Source organism: Phacochoerus africanus, chromosome 6 (assembly GCF_016906955.1).
Source record: "Phacochoerus africanus isolate WHEZ1 chromosome 6, ROS_Pafr_v1, whole genome shotgun sequence".
NCBI lineage: Eukaryota > Metazoa > Chordata > Mammalia > Artiodactyla > Suidae > Phacochoerus > Phacochoerus africanus.
In genome coordinates this window covers 1,561,101-1,577,933 of record NC_062549.1, presented here as the reverse complement: position 1 = coordinate 1,577,933, position 16,833 = coordinate 1,561,101, and the positions used below count along the sequence as shown (strand labels likewise).

Sequence of the window (16,833 nt, the reverse complement as noted above, 5' to 3'; positions counted from 1 at the left end):
GCCCAGACCTTAGCAACGTGGAACCTAAGATTCCCCGGTCTGGAACCCGCACTTACACACGTGGAACCAGGACAGTCAAGTCAGACCCCTTCCCAAGGTCAGGGACAGGAGGGCAGGGCCTGCCCACTCCCGACACCCCAAGCCTGGCCTCCCAGCCCCCAGGGGGGCTGCCTGGGGAAGGGGGCGGGCCAGCCGTCCCAGGAAGACGGAGGAGGTGTCGCTGGGCTCAGATGGCTCTCTGGGAACACCATCTGGACCCCGGCCTGGAAGGGGAGTCCTCAGGATGCGGATGAGGCGGGAGGCAGCACACACGGCTCCTTCCTCCCTCCACCGCCGCCACGGCCACCACCACCGCCACTGCCACCGGAGGCTCCTCGGGAGGGAGGCGGATGGAGGGCGTGGGGGCTGGAAGTCAGGGATCTAGGACAGCTCGGCTGCCTGTCACCTTAGGGGCCCTGTGCCCTCGCTGGTTCTCCTCACCCGCCAGCACGCGCCTTGCCTCCTGCGCCCTTCCCAATCCCTCTCAGATCCTTCCCGGCTTGGGGTTCCCCAGCCCCAAGAAGGGAAGCCTCTGACAGGGCAACCTCCAGGCTCCAGGGCGCGGATAGAGGAGGAGGGATGGAGAGGGGCTGGGTGCGACTTGGCAGGAGGAGAGGAAGGGGGCGTGGGTGCAATGGGACCCTGAGGGCCAACGGTTCGGGCAGAGCAGGGACGTGACCCCAAGACCGAGCTTGGGGTGAGTGGGATGGCAGCTGGGCACCCAGGTGGGCCTCCTGAATTTAGGCTCAGAGGCTGCGGATAGGGTGTGAGCCCGGGCTGGGGGCAGGGGGGGGCCACTCTCAGGCCCCACCCATCCCAGGCCACCACCAAGGGGCTAGGCTGGAGGTGTGGCTGGGGTCACAGCCTCAGGGCCCGGACTGCTGCTCGGCCAGCCCTGGAGCCCCGGGCCCTCCCTGCCCTCGCCAGCCAGCAGCAGTCTCTGTCTTCAGCCCCAGATGCTCTCCTGGCCCCAGTCTTGCTGGAGGTGCCCGTCCCTGCCCCCCTCCTGGTCCTGGGTCCCTTCGGAGTCACCGTGCTTGCCTCAGGCTTTGGCCTGGGGGTCTGGGCCCCTTAGGGCAGGGGCCTCCTCGCACCCCAGCACGTTGGCTGGGGTCAGCTCTTCTGACAGCTGGGGGGCACTTGGGGAAGCAGGTGGGGAGGGGCTACACCCCACGTGACCTGCCTCCAGGTGCGTGCTAGGGCTGTGGCCACCTCAGGAAGAGGGCACAGCGGAGGGAGCTGAGTGGGCCGTGCAGGCAGGGCCGGGGGCCAGGCTGCGGACTGGAAGCTCATGCCAAGGGCATGGGACGCTCCAGACGGTCAAGGCCAAGGTGGTCTCCGTCCAGTCTCATTGGTGCTGTTGGTCTGGGTGGCCCATGGATGCGGTGTCCCACGCCCACCAGGGTGGCGGGGATGGCAGTGGTGGGCGCCGGGGCTCCTGGCAGAGACTCCTGGAAGGTGTGCCCTTTAACAAGGACCAGAGCTGCCCCCTGACCACCTGCGGGCAGTGCTCTTGTTCTCATGCCCTGTCGCAGAGGAACAGACTGGCCCCAGGGACGGTGAGCCGCTGGCTCAGAGTCGCAGAAATAAGTCCGCGGTGCTGAGTCCGGCTGAACCCCGCCCCCGCCGCCTGGGCCCGGAGCTTCTGCAATCTGAACGCTGTCAGAAAAAATAAAGCCATTTCCATCGCAAAACTGAAAACAAAGCCAGAGGTAAGACCTAGGCTGACATGCTCGTTATCCTGGCCAGAATGTTCCAAGTCACCTGTGCCCAAGCCTGGCAGGAGGGTGGCATCAGCTTCTCCTGCCTGCCCTCCCCGCCCCTGCCCCGCCCCCAGGTCTCCAGGGCCCGGGGAGGAGGTGGGCAGGTGCCTGGCCCTCCCCGCCTCCCTCCCCACTGCCCGTCTCCCCTTAACTAGTCCGGGCGACATGTAATTATAGAACATTTCAGGCTTTCTAGTTCTTCCTGAGTCACTTTTAGTACGTCTGTATTTTTAGATATATCCATCTATTTCAACCAAGACTTTAAATGTCTTGGAATTAAATGGCTCATGATATTCTCACTAACTTCCTGATAGTCTGTGTCTGGAGTTGGGTCCCTTTGCCGTCTCTAACGTTTGAGTTGTGCCTTCCCGCTTTTTTGGTTCTCATCAACTTGTTTTTTGGTTGTTATGAAGAACAAACGTAACGTTGGGTTTTGTGTTGTAATGATCTCTTTCGGAATTACCAGCATCTTCGGGCTCGTTTTCCCATCTTCTTTAGGGCCCTGTGTTTGTCCTGCTTTGACCCTACTTAAAAAGAAACCCTCTTTCTTGACTTTTTTGAAGTGATTCCATTTTTAAAATATTTCTTTTTAATCCACTTTTATCTTTTATTGGCCAGGGAACTCTGTAGATTCCATTCCCTCTCAGCTTACCTCTGAGAGTTAACCGGTGATGTCATGACAACTGAAATGCATCAGTAGGTTAAACCCCTTTTCACAGAACACAGGACCGCAGAATATTTTAATCATTTTCTTGGGGCTTCCGTGGTAATATTTTGTGTAATTTTCATTCTGTGTTTCTTACTGCCACCGATTAAACACCATTATCATTGTTTGGAAAAATAGATAACATGTGGTTGTATTTCCTCACGCGACAGCTTCCTTGTTCACCATTTAACGGGTGAATGGTGGTTCTGCTTCGTGGGTGTGTAGGGGGGACCCCCCCCCCGCCAGAGCTTTGCTCAGCACCCGCTGGGCGTCCTGTGATTCAGCTCCATTCTGACTCGGTCTGCCTGGGTGACATCAGGTCCCACTGGTCAAGGGCTTCGGATGCCAATCCCAGTGTCACCTGAGCTTCTGACCGCCCGGCTCCAGACTGGGGGTTCCCGGATGCCCCTGCCTGAGGTTTGACTAATTGGCTGGAGCGGCTCACAGAACTCAGAGAAACATTTCCCTTACTGGGTCCCTGGTTTGCGATAAAGGCTGTAGCTCGGGAGCAGCAGGAGGAATTTGCTCAGGGAAGTAGGGAAGGGCTCACAGCTCCCACGATCTCCCCTGGAACCTCCGTGGGTTCGCAGCTCAGACGTTCTCAAACCCCATTCTTTTGGGTTTGCCCGGAGGGTTCACAACATGGACACAGATGATTAAATCCCTGGCCGTTGACACGGATTCAAACACCAGCCCTTCCCTACCCCCGGGACTGAACGCAGAGAGCCTCTTGACAGGAGGTTGGTGCTCCAGGCAAGCAGCCCCATCCTCCGCTGGGTCCCAAAGTCCCCTTCCACCACCAAAGACTCCCTTCCAAGGGTTCGGGGAGCTCTGCGCCAGGCAAGGGAGGAACACCAAATGAGCGTGTCCCATCATCAGATTTCATGCCTCCGCCCCTCCTCCTGGACGGCCTCTCAGTCCCTGTCTCTTGATGGTAAACGCTCTCTCGTTTTCCCCCAAGTAGATTAAAGGTCTGGAATCTTGTCATCACCGGCCCAGGCGAGTCCAGTTCTGGTTTCTTGGCTTATGTATGGTGGACATGCTTATTTATTTGTTTTATCCCCCAAACCCTCCCACCACCCTTAACTAACTGGTCTAATTGAGTTAATGTGCCTTTTGTGCTTACGCGTGCTCTTGGGGGGAGAAGAAGTATTTGTTCTGAAATCATCTTAGCTCCCAGCGGAGGGGCCGAGATGGTCTAGAGAGGGTCTTTCCCCCGTCACAGGCGGCCTCTGTTAAGATCTTACATAATAACCACAGTTCGGGGGTCAAAGCGTGTATGTTTAAATTTATTTAAGGGATGCCGTTACACCGCTCATTCTGCTTTTCCCTTTTTTTTCCACTAAGCACTTTTTTTTTTTTTTTTAGAATCCATCTGGGTTGCTACGTGTGCATCTGATCTGCTCTCTCTTTTTTCATGACATGGTTTATTTTAATAAAAGCCACTACTGAACGTGCACTGCCAATGGCAAGAGGCCGTATCTACATAAACATTCTCTGGGCATAATAACAGACACTTATGTGCGTCCTTGAGTTTGACATTTTTATTCAATTTTATTGAAATACAAATTACATATAATAGGCTTTACCCATTTAAGTGTTTGATGAGTTTGGACAATATACACCTTTGCAGCCCGGCAGGACTGGGGTGCAGTTTCAGGGTGAGACACTTGTAACCTCCACAACCAGCAGGGCATAGGACTGTCGATTTTTTCACTATTGAGTTTGAAGAATTCCTTGTGTACTTTGGACAGCAGTCTTTCTTATTTTTTTGGCCTCCCAGGGGCATATGGAGATCCCAGGCCATCAGATCCATAGCCTGGGAACTTCCACAGCCCTGGTGCGTATATGCCGGAGCTCCGGTTGCAACCTGTGCCGCAGCCGTGGCAACGTTGGATCCTTAACCCACCGTGCTGGGCCAGGGATGGAACCTGCGTCCCCAAGCACCCCAGAGACGCCACCCGCCACACCCCAGAGACGCCACCCGCCACATTACGCCACAGCAGGAACTTGCAGACAGCGCTTTTCATCAGATATCTGTTCTGCAAGGGTTTTCTTCCAGTCCCTGGCCAGTCACTTCAATCTTTCAGCAGGATCTTTTGCAGAGCACGATTTTGTCTTTTTGCTTATTTATTTATTTATTTATTGTCTTTTAAGGGCCGCACCCACAGCATGTGGAAGTTCCCAGGCTAGGGGTCGAATTGGAGCTACAGCCACCGGCCTCCACCATAGCCACAGCAATGCAGCATCCGAGCTGCATCTGCGACCTACACCCCAGCTCACAGCAACACCGGATCCTTAACCACTGAGCGAGGCCAGGGATCGAACATGCGTCCTCACGGATCCTAGTCAGGTTCGTTACTGCTGAGCTGTGATGGGAACTCCCAGGATTTTGTCATTTTATTTATTTATTTGTCTTTTTGCCATTCTTGGGCCGCTCCCGCGGCATATGGAGGTTCCCAGGCTAGGGGTTGAATCGGAGCTGTAGCCACCGGCCTACGCCAGAGCCACAGCAACATGGGATCCGAGCTGCATCTGCGACCTACACCACAGCTCACGGCAACGCTGGATCGTCAACCCACTGAGCAAGGGCAGGGACTGAACCCTCAACCTCATGGTTCCTAGTCGGATTCGTTAACCACTGCGCCACGACGGGAACTCCGATTCTGTCATTTTAAGCAGAACTCAACTTTCTTCACTCTCATGGATTGTGCTTTGGATGTTCTATCTAAAACCTCTGTCACATCCAAGGTCACCCAGGTGTTCTCTGTGTATCTTCTAGAAGTTTTATAGTTTCGTATTTTGCATTTAGCACCAAGATCCGTCTGAGTTCATTTTTGTGAATGGTGTAAGAACTGTGTCTGGATTCTTTTCTTTTCGCTACGAATGGCCAGCTGTCCAAGCACCATTTGCGGGGAAGACTATCTTCCTTTGTCAAAGAGCGGTCGCCTGTGATGGGGGGGGCCGGCATTTGCGGGCCGTCTGCTCCAGTCGTGAGCCGTTTGCACGCTCTTTCGCCTGTACTGCAGTCGGCATTCCCCTCTTGTCTCCCTTTTCTCTGTTCAGACGCTGTAGCTCTCCGTTCATCGCGTGGCCTCTTGGATCCTGGTTACAACAGTTGCCCTGAAAGCCCTTGCCAGCTTCACCATCTGCGTGAACACCTTAGCTGGCACCTGCCCAAGGCCTTTTCCCTTGCAATTGACATTTTCCCAGTTTTTCACACGTCAAGGAATTTTGGATGGTGTCCTGGTCATTGCACATATTTGGTTGAGAGATTGGGTCCTGTATCGACTCCATGAAGAAGGCTGGCTTCAGGGACTTGCTCTTGCAGACGACCAGCTAGGCTAGGTTCCCACCGCAAGTCCTGCCTTCTGCGAGCTGTGCTTCTGACTTCAGGGCCGTTTTAAAAGAGTTTCCAGTCTACTGGGATGTGTCTGGCGTGTGCGTTTCCACCCGCAAGCTGGGGACCTGGGTGGTGAGTGGCCTCCCCTTAGATGAATTCCTCAAGCTTATGGCACACTGCTTAGGGCACAGGCAGGCATCCCCAGATCAGGGTGGGCCCGGGCTGCACATGCAACTGGATGTGGCTGCTCCCCCAACCCCCCTGCTCTATGTGAGTCCCCCGGACTTTCCGGCTCTTAGGGGACACCCCCCCATTCTGGTCTTCTGGTTAGAAAGTGGGGCCTTCAGCTTCCCACTCTGCTGTGTACCGTCTGTAACTGGCTGTGTCTCCCACGCCAAGTGCCAATAGAAAGAATAAGACGAAAAGCAACGGGCATCCTCTCCCCACACTTGGCTCAGGGTTTGGTGCCTGTACTGCCAGCTCAGCCACCACCGCCACCTCCTTTTGAGAGTTGCTGGGGACTGGAGCAGAAGACAGAAAACAAAACCCCAGGACAACGCTGCTCCCCCACCCCGTCATGGCTGAGCCCCATCTCCAAGCCCCTCTTCAGCTCCGGGCCAGGGTTTCCCTTGAAGCCCTTCCTGCCTGCCCCTGAGAAAACATCCAGGTTTGGGGGCTGCCCTGAGGCCCAGCCAGGAAACCTACCGCCAGTTCTGTGATACCTCGAGTGCTGCTATCCGCCCGCTGCTACTTACTTTCCAAAGTTCTCAGGGAGCAGCTCCGTGCACGCCGCCCAGGAACGGCAGCTCCATCTGCAGAATTAACGGCACCTTGCCCGGAACCAGAGCTGGATCTGATTATTTCTCACAGTCCCTGGGCTCCCCACGGCAGGCGTTTCCTGAGCTCCGTCTGCCCACTTCTCAAACGCCCTGCCATCCATCACAAGCACTGCTGGGGTGAACACGCCCACCCTGGCCTCGGCACAAGGATTGCTTGGTTTTGCAAACTCAGGAGTGGACTCTCTGGGTTATCAGATATGTGCTTTCATTTTTTTGGCCACCCTGTGACACATGGAGGGATCAGATCGGAGCTGCAGTTGAGACCTCCACCGCAGCTGCAGTAATGCTGGGTCCTTTCACCCACTGAGCTGGGCCGGGATGGAACCTGAGTCCTGGAGCTGCAGAGACACTGCCGATCCTGTCGCACTACAGCAGGGACTGGAGCAGAGGACAGAAAACAAAACTCCAGATGTGTGTTCTGAGTTTGGGCCAGGAGGGTTTGGAATGCTCTCTGCCTGCCCACACCAGTGTTTTGGGGAGGCGGTAATACATTAAAATGCACAGCTATTGTAACTTATCCAAGATCCGGTTGCATTTTGGTGGGGGGCATCTCTGGAGTGTCCAGCCTGCACACCGCAGGGGCTGCAAGCTCTCCCTTTGTCCTCACCTGCTGATCCCGACGTGACCTCGGGGAAGACAGGGATCCCCTCTGCTTCCTTACTCCAACCTCAGGAGCCCGCCAGCCCACCCCTACTTCCTGGCTCCCGCGGCTCCTGCTCCAACTGCCCCCTTTCTTCTCTCTGGCTGCTACTCTAGGTGTCCCCTGCTGGGCCACTCACACCCCTGCGAGGCGGGAACTCCTCCAGTGCAGGGCCAGCCTGCTCCTCCTCGGGGCCCAGAGCCTCATCACAGCGCAGATGACTGCCTCCCCCCCCAACACACCGCCCCCTTCATGCCCGCTGAGCGCCACGGACGACGGCTCCAATGCTCGGGGCTGGGAGGGGGGGGCGCTGCAGGGGCTTCTCAGCTTCCTAGCCCTGCCCGTCCCTCCATGGGGGCCTCCTCCAGGCAGGGCTCCAACACCCTCTTCCCGCCAAGCTCCCCACTGTCCTGGCTGGTGGCAAGGTCCAGGGATTCCTGGGCACCGCCTGGGTGTACCCGCGCTCCTCCCCGCCCCCTCCCCAAAGGGCCTGAGCTGGCCCGTGAGGACCCGAAGCGCGTCCTAGGCACCATCTCCACTCGCCCACATGAGTTGCGCTCACAGAGGGAAAGCCACGTGCCTGGAGCTTTCTCGGGCTGCGGATGCTGTTCCCGGAAGAGCCCAGGAGCCGGGGGTTGGGGGGGGGGCTGCGGTGGGGGCAGCAGGGAAGCCTGTGCAGGGCATGGGCGACATCTGGGTCAGGAGCGGCAATGGCCCTCTGGGAACTGGGGAGGCAGGAAGACCTCAGGCTGGAGGGTGAGGAAGGCGGGGACCAGACCACCAAGGGTCCCCGGGCCCCACTCCAGATTCAAACACAATCCTGAGGGCGGGACAGGTGTGGGGTGCAAGAGCAGCGGCTCAGGGCTCTGACTGCGGGGACAGGAAGATTCTCGAGTCGGCAGGAAGCACCACAGGGTCTGGTAAGGCTTGGGGGCAGGCGGGGCAGGGGACCCTCCAGGCTCCGAGCCCACGGCCCACCAGAGGCCTCTTGCTCATGTGGCCAAAGGAAATGCCCAGCAGAGCTGCTGAGGTCCCAGTGTCGCGCGGCCCTCAGGGCCCCAGGGCCGGGGGGGTGTCTGCATCTAGAAGGAAGGCCGCGGGGCAGCAGAGCCCAGGGAGGCCAGAGGCACTCGTCACATTTATTAGAGAACTCCACACACGACACGACACAGCGACATCAGCTCGCACGCGTGGAGCCCGGGCTCAGAGGAGCACGAACTGGGACAGCTCAACCATGTCTTCCACGAAGCTCTTGTAGAATTTTCGGCTCGTGGAGTCCGGGTCCTGCTTGACCATCTCGAAGTCTGCGGCAGAGAACACGGGCCCAACTGCACGGCTGCTCGGGCCGCCGCAGAGCCTGCTGTGGTGCCGAGGGCAGGCCTGCGGGGAACGGGCATGCCCCGGGAGCCCTGCCGGGGGCTCCGGCTGAAGGATGTGTGGGGGTCCCGGCCCTGTGCCCGGAGCCCAGGCGGGGTGTCGGGAGTCCCGGCCCTGTGCCCGGAGCCCAGGCGGGTTGTGTGGGGGTCCCGGCCCTGTGCCCGGAGCCCAGGCGGGGTGTCGGGGGGTCCCGGCCCTGTGCCCGGAGCCCAGGCGGGTTGTGTGGGGGTCCCGGCCCTGTGCCCGGAGCCCAGGCGGGGTGTCGGGGGTCCCGGCCCTGTGCCCGGAGCCCAGGCGGGTTGTGTGGGGGGTCCCGGCCCTGTGCCCGGAGCCCAGGCGGGATGTGTGGAGGTCCCGACCCTGTGCCCGGAGCCCAGGCGGGTTGTGTGGGGGTCCCGGCCCTGTGCCCGGAGCCCAGGCGGGGTGTCGGGGGTCCCGGCCCTGTGCCCGGAGCCCAGGCGGGTTGTGTGGGGGTCCCGACCCTGTGCCCGGAGCCCAGGCGGGGTGTCGGGAGTCCCGGCCCCGTCCCAGCTCGGGCAGCCCTGCTCACACTTCCTGAGGGTCCTCACGTCACCACTCTTCAGGTGGAAGCAGAGGTCGGTGAAGTAGTCCTGCAGGATCCCCCCTGGGGGAGGGAGGTGGGGTCTGCGGGTGCCCCGGCCACTGAGGGCGGCGGGCGAGCCAGGTGAGGAGGGGCCTGCCCCCCTCCGGAGTGGCCCGCTGCCCAGGAGCATGGCTGCCCCGTCGTGGGGCGGGGGCAGGGCCACACCTACCGATGAACTTCATGGCCGTGACCTTCAGGCACCTGTTGGGGCTGCCCAGGTACACCAGCGCCTGCATGAGAAACTGGTGGTAGCTGCCAAAGTTGCTCTCCACCTGCAGGGAGGAGAGACGAGTCAGTGGCCTGCAGGGGCCCCCATCCCCCCTAGCCCTGCCCTGCTAGTCTGGGAGGAGGGCCATGCCCCTGAGCTGGGTGCAGGGCGGGGAAGCGGGGCCCCTGGCAGGGGTGAGGCGGGAGGAGGTGTTAGAACCATGGCTCTGGAGAACCAGCTCTTCTCTGGCCCGTCTCAGGCGGGAGCCTGGGGGTCGGGTTCTGAGACCCTGCACCCCCACGGCCCCTCCCTCACGCTGCTCGAAGGTCCTCGGGGAAGTGGCTGCTGCTCCTCCCAGGAATGTGTCAGCAGTGAGTCCAGGCCCGGTCAGAGCCAACGGGATGCAGGGCAGGTCCACCGAGTTCCTCTGCTCAGAGGGCGAGGAAACGGGGCACTGGCACCAGGATCGGGGTGTCCTGTGGTTCCTCTGGGCAGGTGCCACCCGCCTGGGGCCTGCAGCTGCCACAGCCGATGGGGGAGAGCGGGTCCAGGGCAGGAATCGCCTCAGATCTGGAGACGAAGCCACCCTGGGGTGCCGGGCCAAGCTCGTCTGCGGCCGTGTCCTCAGGTTCATAAACCGGTCTGTTCTACGGTCTGAATCGGCCTTTCCGCCACGTGCACCACCAGTCCTGACGAGCGCCTGCCCTGCCTCGGCCCCAAGTCCATCCCCACCCTCCCCTGAGAGGCCCCGGCCTACTGCTGTGCTCATGCCCCAGTCAGGCTCTTTCTGGGTGAGGGGCGCTCCTGCAGCGGGGCACTGACAACAGGCCATCCTGCCCAGCGTGGGGCCTGCCCATGCCCATCCTCGCTGTGGCTCCCCCTGGCCCACGGGACCCGCAGAGCTGCCTTCCCACCCGCGCCCCCAGGTCCTTCCCAGCCCCAGGACCTCAGGCTGTGACCCTTCTTTAAAAAGGGCAATCCGGTTACACGAGGTCGTGCGGGTGGGCCTGGAGTCCTTATGGAAGGGGCAACGTGGACGCAGAGACAGAGGGGACACAGGGAGACGCGGGAGGGCCCCGGGAGGGCCTTTGCAGGGAGGAGGGCCCAGGTCACCTCCCTCTCGGATTTGAGGTTCCAGAACCACGAGACGATGCACTTGTGTCGTCTAAGTCGCGCGGCTGTGGCACCTCGTCTGCAGCCCAGGAAACGGGGCCGCGGTGGAGACGGAAGAACCCTGGTCCTGGGCCCTGGCTGCCAGGACAGCGACTACATTCTTTTGAGTAAAACTACAGAAACTCTGGGAAGGTGCGACCATGGCAGAGCCCCGCACCTGGGGAAGGTGGACGTGGGGGGAAGAACTGAGATCAGGAAGGAAGGAGGCGAGGACGGGCCGCGACGGAGACACCCGGAGACACACGTCCGGCCCCCGCTTCGCTCCTGCGCGGAGCCGACACCGTGAGGAGCCCCCGCTGGTCAAGCCTGGGATCCTCCTATGCATTCAGAGGTGTTTCAACGCGGTTGTGACTGATGCGTAAGCCGCTTCGTTAGGCAGCGGCTGCCTACAGCTTTTTCCCGGGCGACCTGCGAATCCAGTTAGTACGACGAACACGCCAGCGGCAGGCAGAAGGCAGACGCCACACACGGGCCTCTCCACACCCAGAAAAACCCCTGGTGATAGACAGACGGACAGCACACGTCCTTCCGCGCCCACCCAGAGAAATGAGCAGTGGAGAAGAGGCCGCAGGAGGCACGCAGGCTGCCGAGGCAGCTCCCGGGAAAGCAGGCAGACCCTCGGCCCAGGCGGGTGGGCGCAGCAGAGGGACCCGGGCACAAAACGGGCCCCTTGGCAGTCGGGAGCAGAGCGCCCCTGCGAGTAGGCAGAGGGGGCAGAGCAAAGTCGGCCTCCACCTTGGCCTTGAGCTCGGGGCGAGAGAAAGGGGCCGTCTCTCCGGGAAGGGGAAGGGGAAGGGGAAGCGCGGCCCAGAGGCACCAGAGGGCCTGGAGCAGTCATGCCACCTGCACCCAGGGACCGTGGGGCAGAGACATTAATGCGGAGCCCAGCCTGGACGGATCACGCCTGGGACGCCAGGTGCCACAGACAGATGCCCTGGCACAAGTCCTTTGGAGCCTGACGTGAGGGCACACTGGAGAAGGGCCACGGCCCAGAGGACGAGGAGGAGGAGCCAAAAGCCACCACAAGCGGAGTCGGAAAACACAGCCAGGAGGAGGATGTGGTCCAGGGAATTTCGGATAAGCGAGCCAGCGAGCAGAGATAACTCAGGATTTTAAAGACAATTACAGGAGTTCCTGTCGTGGCGCAGTGGTGAACGAATCCAACTAGGAACCATGAGGTTGCAGATTCGATCCCTGGCCTCGCTCAGTGGGTTAAGGATCCAGCGTTGCTGTGAGCTGTGGTGTGAGTCGCAGATGCGGCTCGGATCCCGCGTGGCTGTGGCGCTGGTGTAGGCCGGCAGCTGCAGCTCCGATTAGACCCCCAGCCTGGGAACCTCCATATGCCACGAGTGCGGCCCTAGAAAAGGCAAAAAGACCAAAAAAAAAAGTAATAATAATAATTACATTTGTGGAATTTGTAAGAGAGACGGAGGCTTAGAGGAAGAAAGGCCTGTGGGAGACGCGTAAGAGAAACCACACGAAACGTCAGCCACGAAACAGCCAGGGGCGTCCGACGGGAAATTAGAGACGGATGAAGACAGAGATGAGGGACTGGGAGACAAAGCTGAAAAGTGAACCCGACACGCAGCATCAAGAGACAACACAGACGGAAGATGCGAGAGTGAGGTTGAGACCCACGGTGACAGCCGTGCAGCTCCTCGTGCCCGATCGCGCCGTATCTTTCTTTGCCTCTCTGCTCCGAAGCCAACCACGCTGCTGCTCTGCGGGAAGGGGTCTGGGCCCTTGGACTGGCTTCCTGCACCAGCTGGTCCAGACATGCCCTCAGTGGGCACAGCGGAGGGACCCCAGGGGCTGCGAGGGTCCTGTGCCACCTCCTGAGTCTTTTCTTGGCCTCTCCAAGGGCTCATTTCCAGCAAGTTCTGCACCACACGGAGGCGGACTCCTTCTCTGATGGAGGCCTCTCATGGCCACGTCCTAACAAGGCCCAGCTCTCAGCCCACGAGGGGGTCCTGGGCACCGACCATCTCAGCACTCAGGTGGCCCCTGTCACAGCAGGGAGGCCCGCCTTGCCACGTCACTATGGATGGGGCACGTTCCTGCTGCTCCACGTCCCCTGAGTTGCCTTCACTTCTTCCCAGCCTGTCCCCACTGTAGTCAACAACCCCCCGCGTGGCCCTTTCCCCGCTCCAGTCACTGCCGGGGCGGAGCGAGTGCCTGGAGCCAGACACCATGGCCGCTGGAAAAGGGGGCTGTGGTGTCTGCGCTCCCCACCCCGTCCACGTCCACGTCCACACACGTCTCCTTGGCCCACTCCCGGGTTCTGGGATCCCAAGGGCTCTTCCCAGGTCTGCACCTGGGACATCAGCGGGCCCCGGGCCCCGAGACCCCTCGACAGCTTGTGGGGGCTGGTCCCGACGGCGGTGGGGGGCGGCGGCTGGTCCAGAGGACGGCGGGGGTTGGGCCGCACATGGTCCACCCTGGGGGCCTGAGCCCTGAGACTGAGCGGCAACGCCTTCCTCCCCTGCCCCGTGCGGAGCCAGCACTTAGTAAACACCCACGGGGCCAGATCAGATGGCATCCAAAGGAGCCCCGGCGTCTCCGCCCACCTGGGTGCCCTTTGCCCTGTGGGGGTGTCTGCACACAGCCCGGCTCCACCTTCCCGGCCTCCCCTCTCCTCCTCCAGGAGGGCCGGCATCTTACCATGTAGATAAAAATGTCATTTTCGGCCCCCAGGCCACGGCCCCAGGCCAACTTGCCAAACAGCTCCTTCCGAAACTCCCACTTCAGCAGAAGGGCGCAGCGCAGGAAGGTGAACTTTGTCTTCTGCAGGTGCCGAGAGAGGTGACGCCCCTGTCACCACCGCGCCCGGGACAGACCCCGAGAGGTGCGGCCTTCTGCAGCCGTGCTTCCCAGAGGGGAGCTGCAGCCACGGAGGAAGCCTTCCCTCCCCAAGCCCCCTGGTGTCCTGCCCGAATGTGCAGGAAGAGCCCAGAAAGGCCAGCGGTCCCTTGGCCATCCAGGCCCCCTTCCCACCCCGAGAGCCTCTCTCAGGTGCAGGGGATGAGCGCCCAAGGAAAGGGCGGGGGCCCTCCACCCACCAGCCCCCAACAGCCAAGGCCCCTGGTCTCACGACTCCTTCAGCCAGGCCCTGAGCCCCTGGGGTGAGAGCGCCGCCTCCAAGGCCCAGGCGTTCTCGGGTCCTGCCCCCAGCTCGGGGGTAGGCATGTGTCTGGAGGAAAGGCCTTTCAAGAGGCGACGGCGTTCGAGTGAGGCTGTGAGAGGGGCCCGCCCGGGTCACCAGGGCCCTTAGAGTAAAAGGAGGTCAGACGTCCGCAGAGGGACGACCACGTGAGGACAAGGAGACAGGCCTCGGGAGGGGCAGCCCTGCCAGCGTCTGCGGGGGTCTCAGCGACAGTGTCTGCGGTGCTTCCTGCCCACAGCCCCAGCTGACCAAGACAGGCCCGTCCCCGAGCCCTGCCCCTGCCTCCTCGCTGAGCTGGGGGTGGGGGCCTGCCTGGGCTCGCTCTCCAAAGCCCTTATTCTCCTCCGTGAGGCCACACTGCCGGGCTGCCGCGGGGCTCACACCTCTGTCGCCGGGAGACTGTGTGCTTCAGGGGAGGCCGCCTCCTCTCTAGTGCCTCTCGAACACAGGAGGAGACCCCCGATCCCCCCCCCGCCACTGCCCTCGGCCGGGCCTTCCCTCAACCCCTTGTGTGCCAGTCATTCAGAGAACGAACCAACCTCTCTCAACAGGAGGCCCTCGGCCTCAGTCCTTTCTTCCTTAACTTATTGGCTGTGCCCTCGTTCTCCTGCCTGGTCACGTCCCTCCTTCCGCTGGTCCCTCATCCATTCATCCACCCACCCATCCACCCACCATCCTTCCACCCCTCCATCCATCCTTCCATCCCCTCATCTATGCAGTCGCAGCCACTATCTCACGTCAGGCTCCTGGCTGGGGGCTGACTTTGCACACCCGCCACTGTGGCAGACCCTCTCCCTCCCTGGCTGGAGAGGTTCCCAGCCCAGTGGGGCCACCAGCAATGGGTCCAGGGAGCTCTTGGGTCTGATGGGTCTGGGGTACGGGTGGGAAGGAGGCCTGGAATTTGAAGAAGTAGGACTTCAGGTGGCTCCCGGAGAACTCACGGAGGGGCAGGAAGGAGGCGGCGGCCCAGGCAGCAAAGCAGCGGGCAGGGCCCACCCAGGAGCCAGTGTGGGATGGCCTTCCCTAGGCAGTGTGTGTGTGTGTGTGTGTGTGTGTAGGGTCTGTGCCAGGAGACTAGGTTATCGATGGTGAGCCTGGAGGCCTTGGGAGGAGGGTGAGGGCACAGGCCTTGGCCGAGAAGGAGTCTGAGAGTGGAGGCCTCCCTGAGGAGGGGCACCTGGAGGGGGTTTCGAGTGGGATGCAGAAATGAAAGGGGGTGTACCAGGGGGCCAGAGGCACCCCACCATGCATGTCTAGGAAGCTGGGGTCCCCATGGAACAGCTGGTGGCTTTGGGGCTGCCCCATGGATCCTCTGTGGGAGTTGGTGCCTCTTCCCGGGGTGGGGGTGCCCTCGCCAGGACCCCGTCTGGGCCACCAGCTCCCCGGGTGGAGTGAGAAAGGCGCAGAACACCAGGCTCCTGAGGCTGATGTCACGTGTGTGCACGCGCGTGTGCATGTGTGTGTGTGTCGGGAGGCTCACAGGGTCCTGGGCGGGGTGAGGGAGCCACTCCCTGGATGGGTCAGGGTCCCCTCCTTCTCTTCACTTGCGCAGCCTTGGCCTGCTCTCCACTAACCGTCCTGAGCTCCCCAACGGATCTGCAAGCAGCTGGGCCCTCCCCAGTCCTGCTCCTCGGGCTGCCCCTGTGCTGCCTGGAGATTGCTGTCCAGCCAGAGGCATGCCAGGCCACTCACCATGACCACATCGGGGCAGGAGTCGGCCAGGTGGAGGAGCAGTGGCACCAGGGCCTGGAAGGCGTGGTTCTTGAGTTGCTGCCGAAACTTCTTGCCACCGCTGTGGATGACATCCCCGTACAGGAGGATGGCCTCCCCACGCACGCCTTCCTGCTCCTGCCAGAGATGGGCAGGCCTTCCCCTCAGCCGGGCCAGGGGCCGGAGCTCGAGGCCCCACTGCAGCCCCAGCCCCACCAGGCCACACATCCTGCCAGCTGCCACACCTCTCTCACCTTCCTTCCCAGCCCAGTGACCTGCAGCGGCTAGACCCTGCACCCTCTTCAGCACCGGGCTGCCGACCTCCCCACTCAACCCTGTCCTGCTACCCCCAGTCACCTAACACACCAGCCGCCTGCCCTCTCCTCTGGACACCCCCAGCCTCCATGGCTGCAGCCTGAATATCTGTCGGGCCTCTCTTCCCTGGTGGCTCTCCTCCGCTGGGGGCCTCAGGCTGACAGCAACCACACCTCCATCCCCAGCCCCGCCCCCCCATGGGGGTCAGGAGCACAGACTCTGCGGCCAAATCTGTCACTTTCTAGCTCTGTGACTCTGAGTGAGGCTCTTCCATGACTTGGTTTCCCTTTTGTGACTTGTCCCTGGGCTGCAGCAAGCAATGAACCCAGCTGTCCTCCTCCCCTGCCCCAGCTCCTCGGTCCCTGCCTGAGCGCCTCCAGGACACTGCATGATGGGCAGCGCCTGCCTCCCCCGCCTGGCTCACCTCCAGGGACTGCAGCATCCATGTCCCACCTGCCACCCCGGGACTGGGGCTCCACTCTGACCCCTTGGTCTCCCCCTCCGCACAGTGTACTGACAGTCCTGCCGTCTGTCGCCGCCTCGGTTTAAGCCTCACCACCTCGCCTGATTTATTCAGAACCCCTGAAACCATTTACCCTGCCCCGCCCACCTTCCACGTGGCGAACTCCCGCCAGCCCTGCCCTCTCCTCTCCCCCTCTCCCCCTGCACCACGGCCACCGATTTGAAGCCTCGGAAATCTCTCCTTCTGGGCTCCACCAGTGGACTTTACCCATAAGCCCTAAGGAAGCTGCTTTGGCTGCTCCGATTGGCCGGGATAGTAGCCCTGCTGCTCTGATTGGCTGAGGGTTAGTCGCTCTGGCTGCTCTGATTGGTGGGGAACATCAGCTCTGGCTGCTCTGATTGGCGGGTTTGGGTCAGGCGCTGCGCAGGGCAGGGTTTGGGGCCCTCAGCTCCTCACATTCTCGAACAGTGGCAGCAGCTGTTGGGCGATC

General features: G+C 61.2%; 1 protein-coding gene across 1 annotated transcript; it reads right to left on the bottom strand.

Annotated features, from left to right (window-relative positions):
* Nucleotides 1-12,741: 12,741 nt before the first annotated feature.
* Nucleotides 12,742-16,461, bottom strand: LOC125128642 (uncharacterized). The gene is made up of 3 exons (XM_047782847.1): nt 16,305-16,461; nt 15,548-15,703; nt 12,742-13,476 (listed from the first exon to the last, which is right to left on the bottom strand). The coding sequence occupies exons 1-3, from the start codon at nt 16,320-16,322 to the stop codon at nt 13,015-13,017; spliced, it is 636 nt and encodes a 211-aa protein (XP_047638803.1). The 5' UTR covers nt 16,323-16,461; the 3' UTR covers nt 12,742-13,014.
* Between the last annotated feature and the right edge of the window lie 372 nt (nt 16,462-16,833).

Coding starts and splice junctions, on each gene's coding strand:
- LOC125128642 (XM_047782847.1), bottom strand. Junction 13,477..15,547: donor CCTGCCCCGATGTGGTCATG/GTGAGTGGCCTG, acceptor CGGCACCTGCAG/AAGACAAAGTTCACCTTCCT.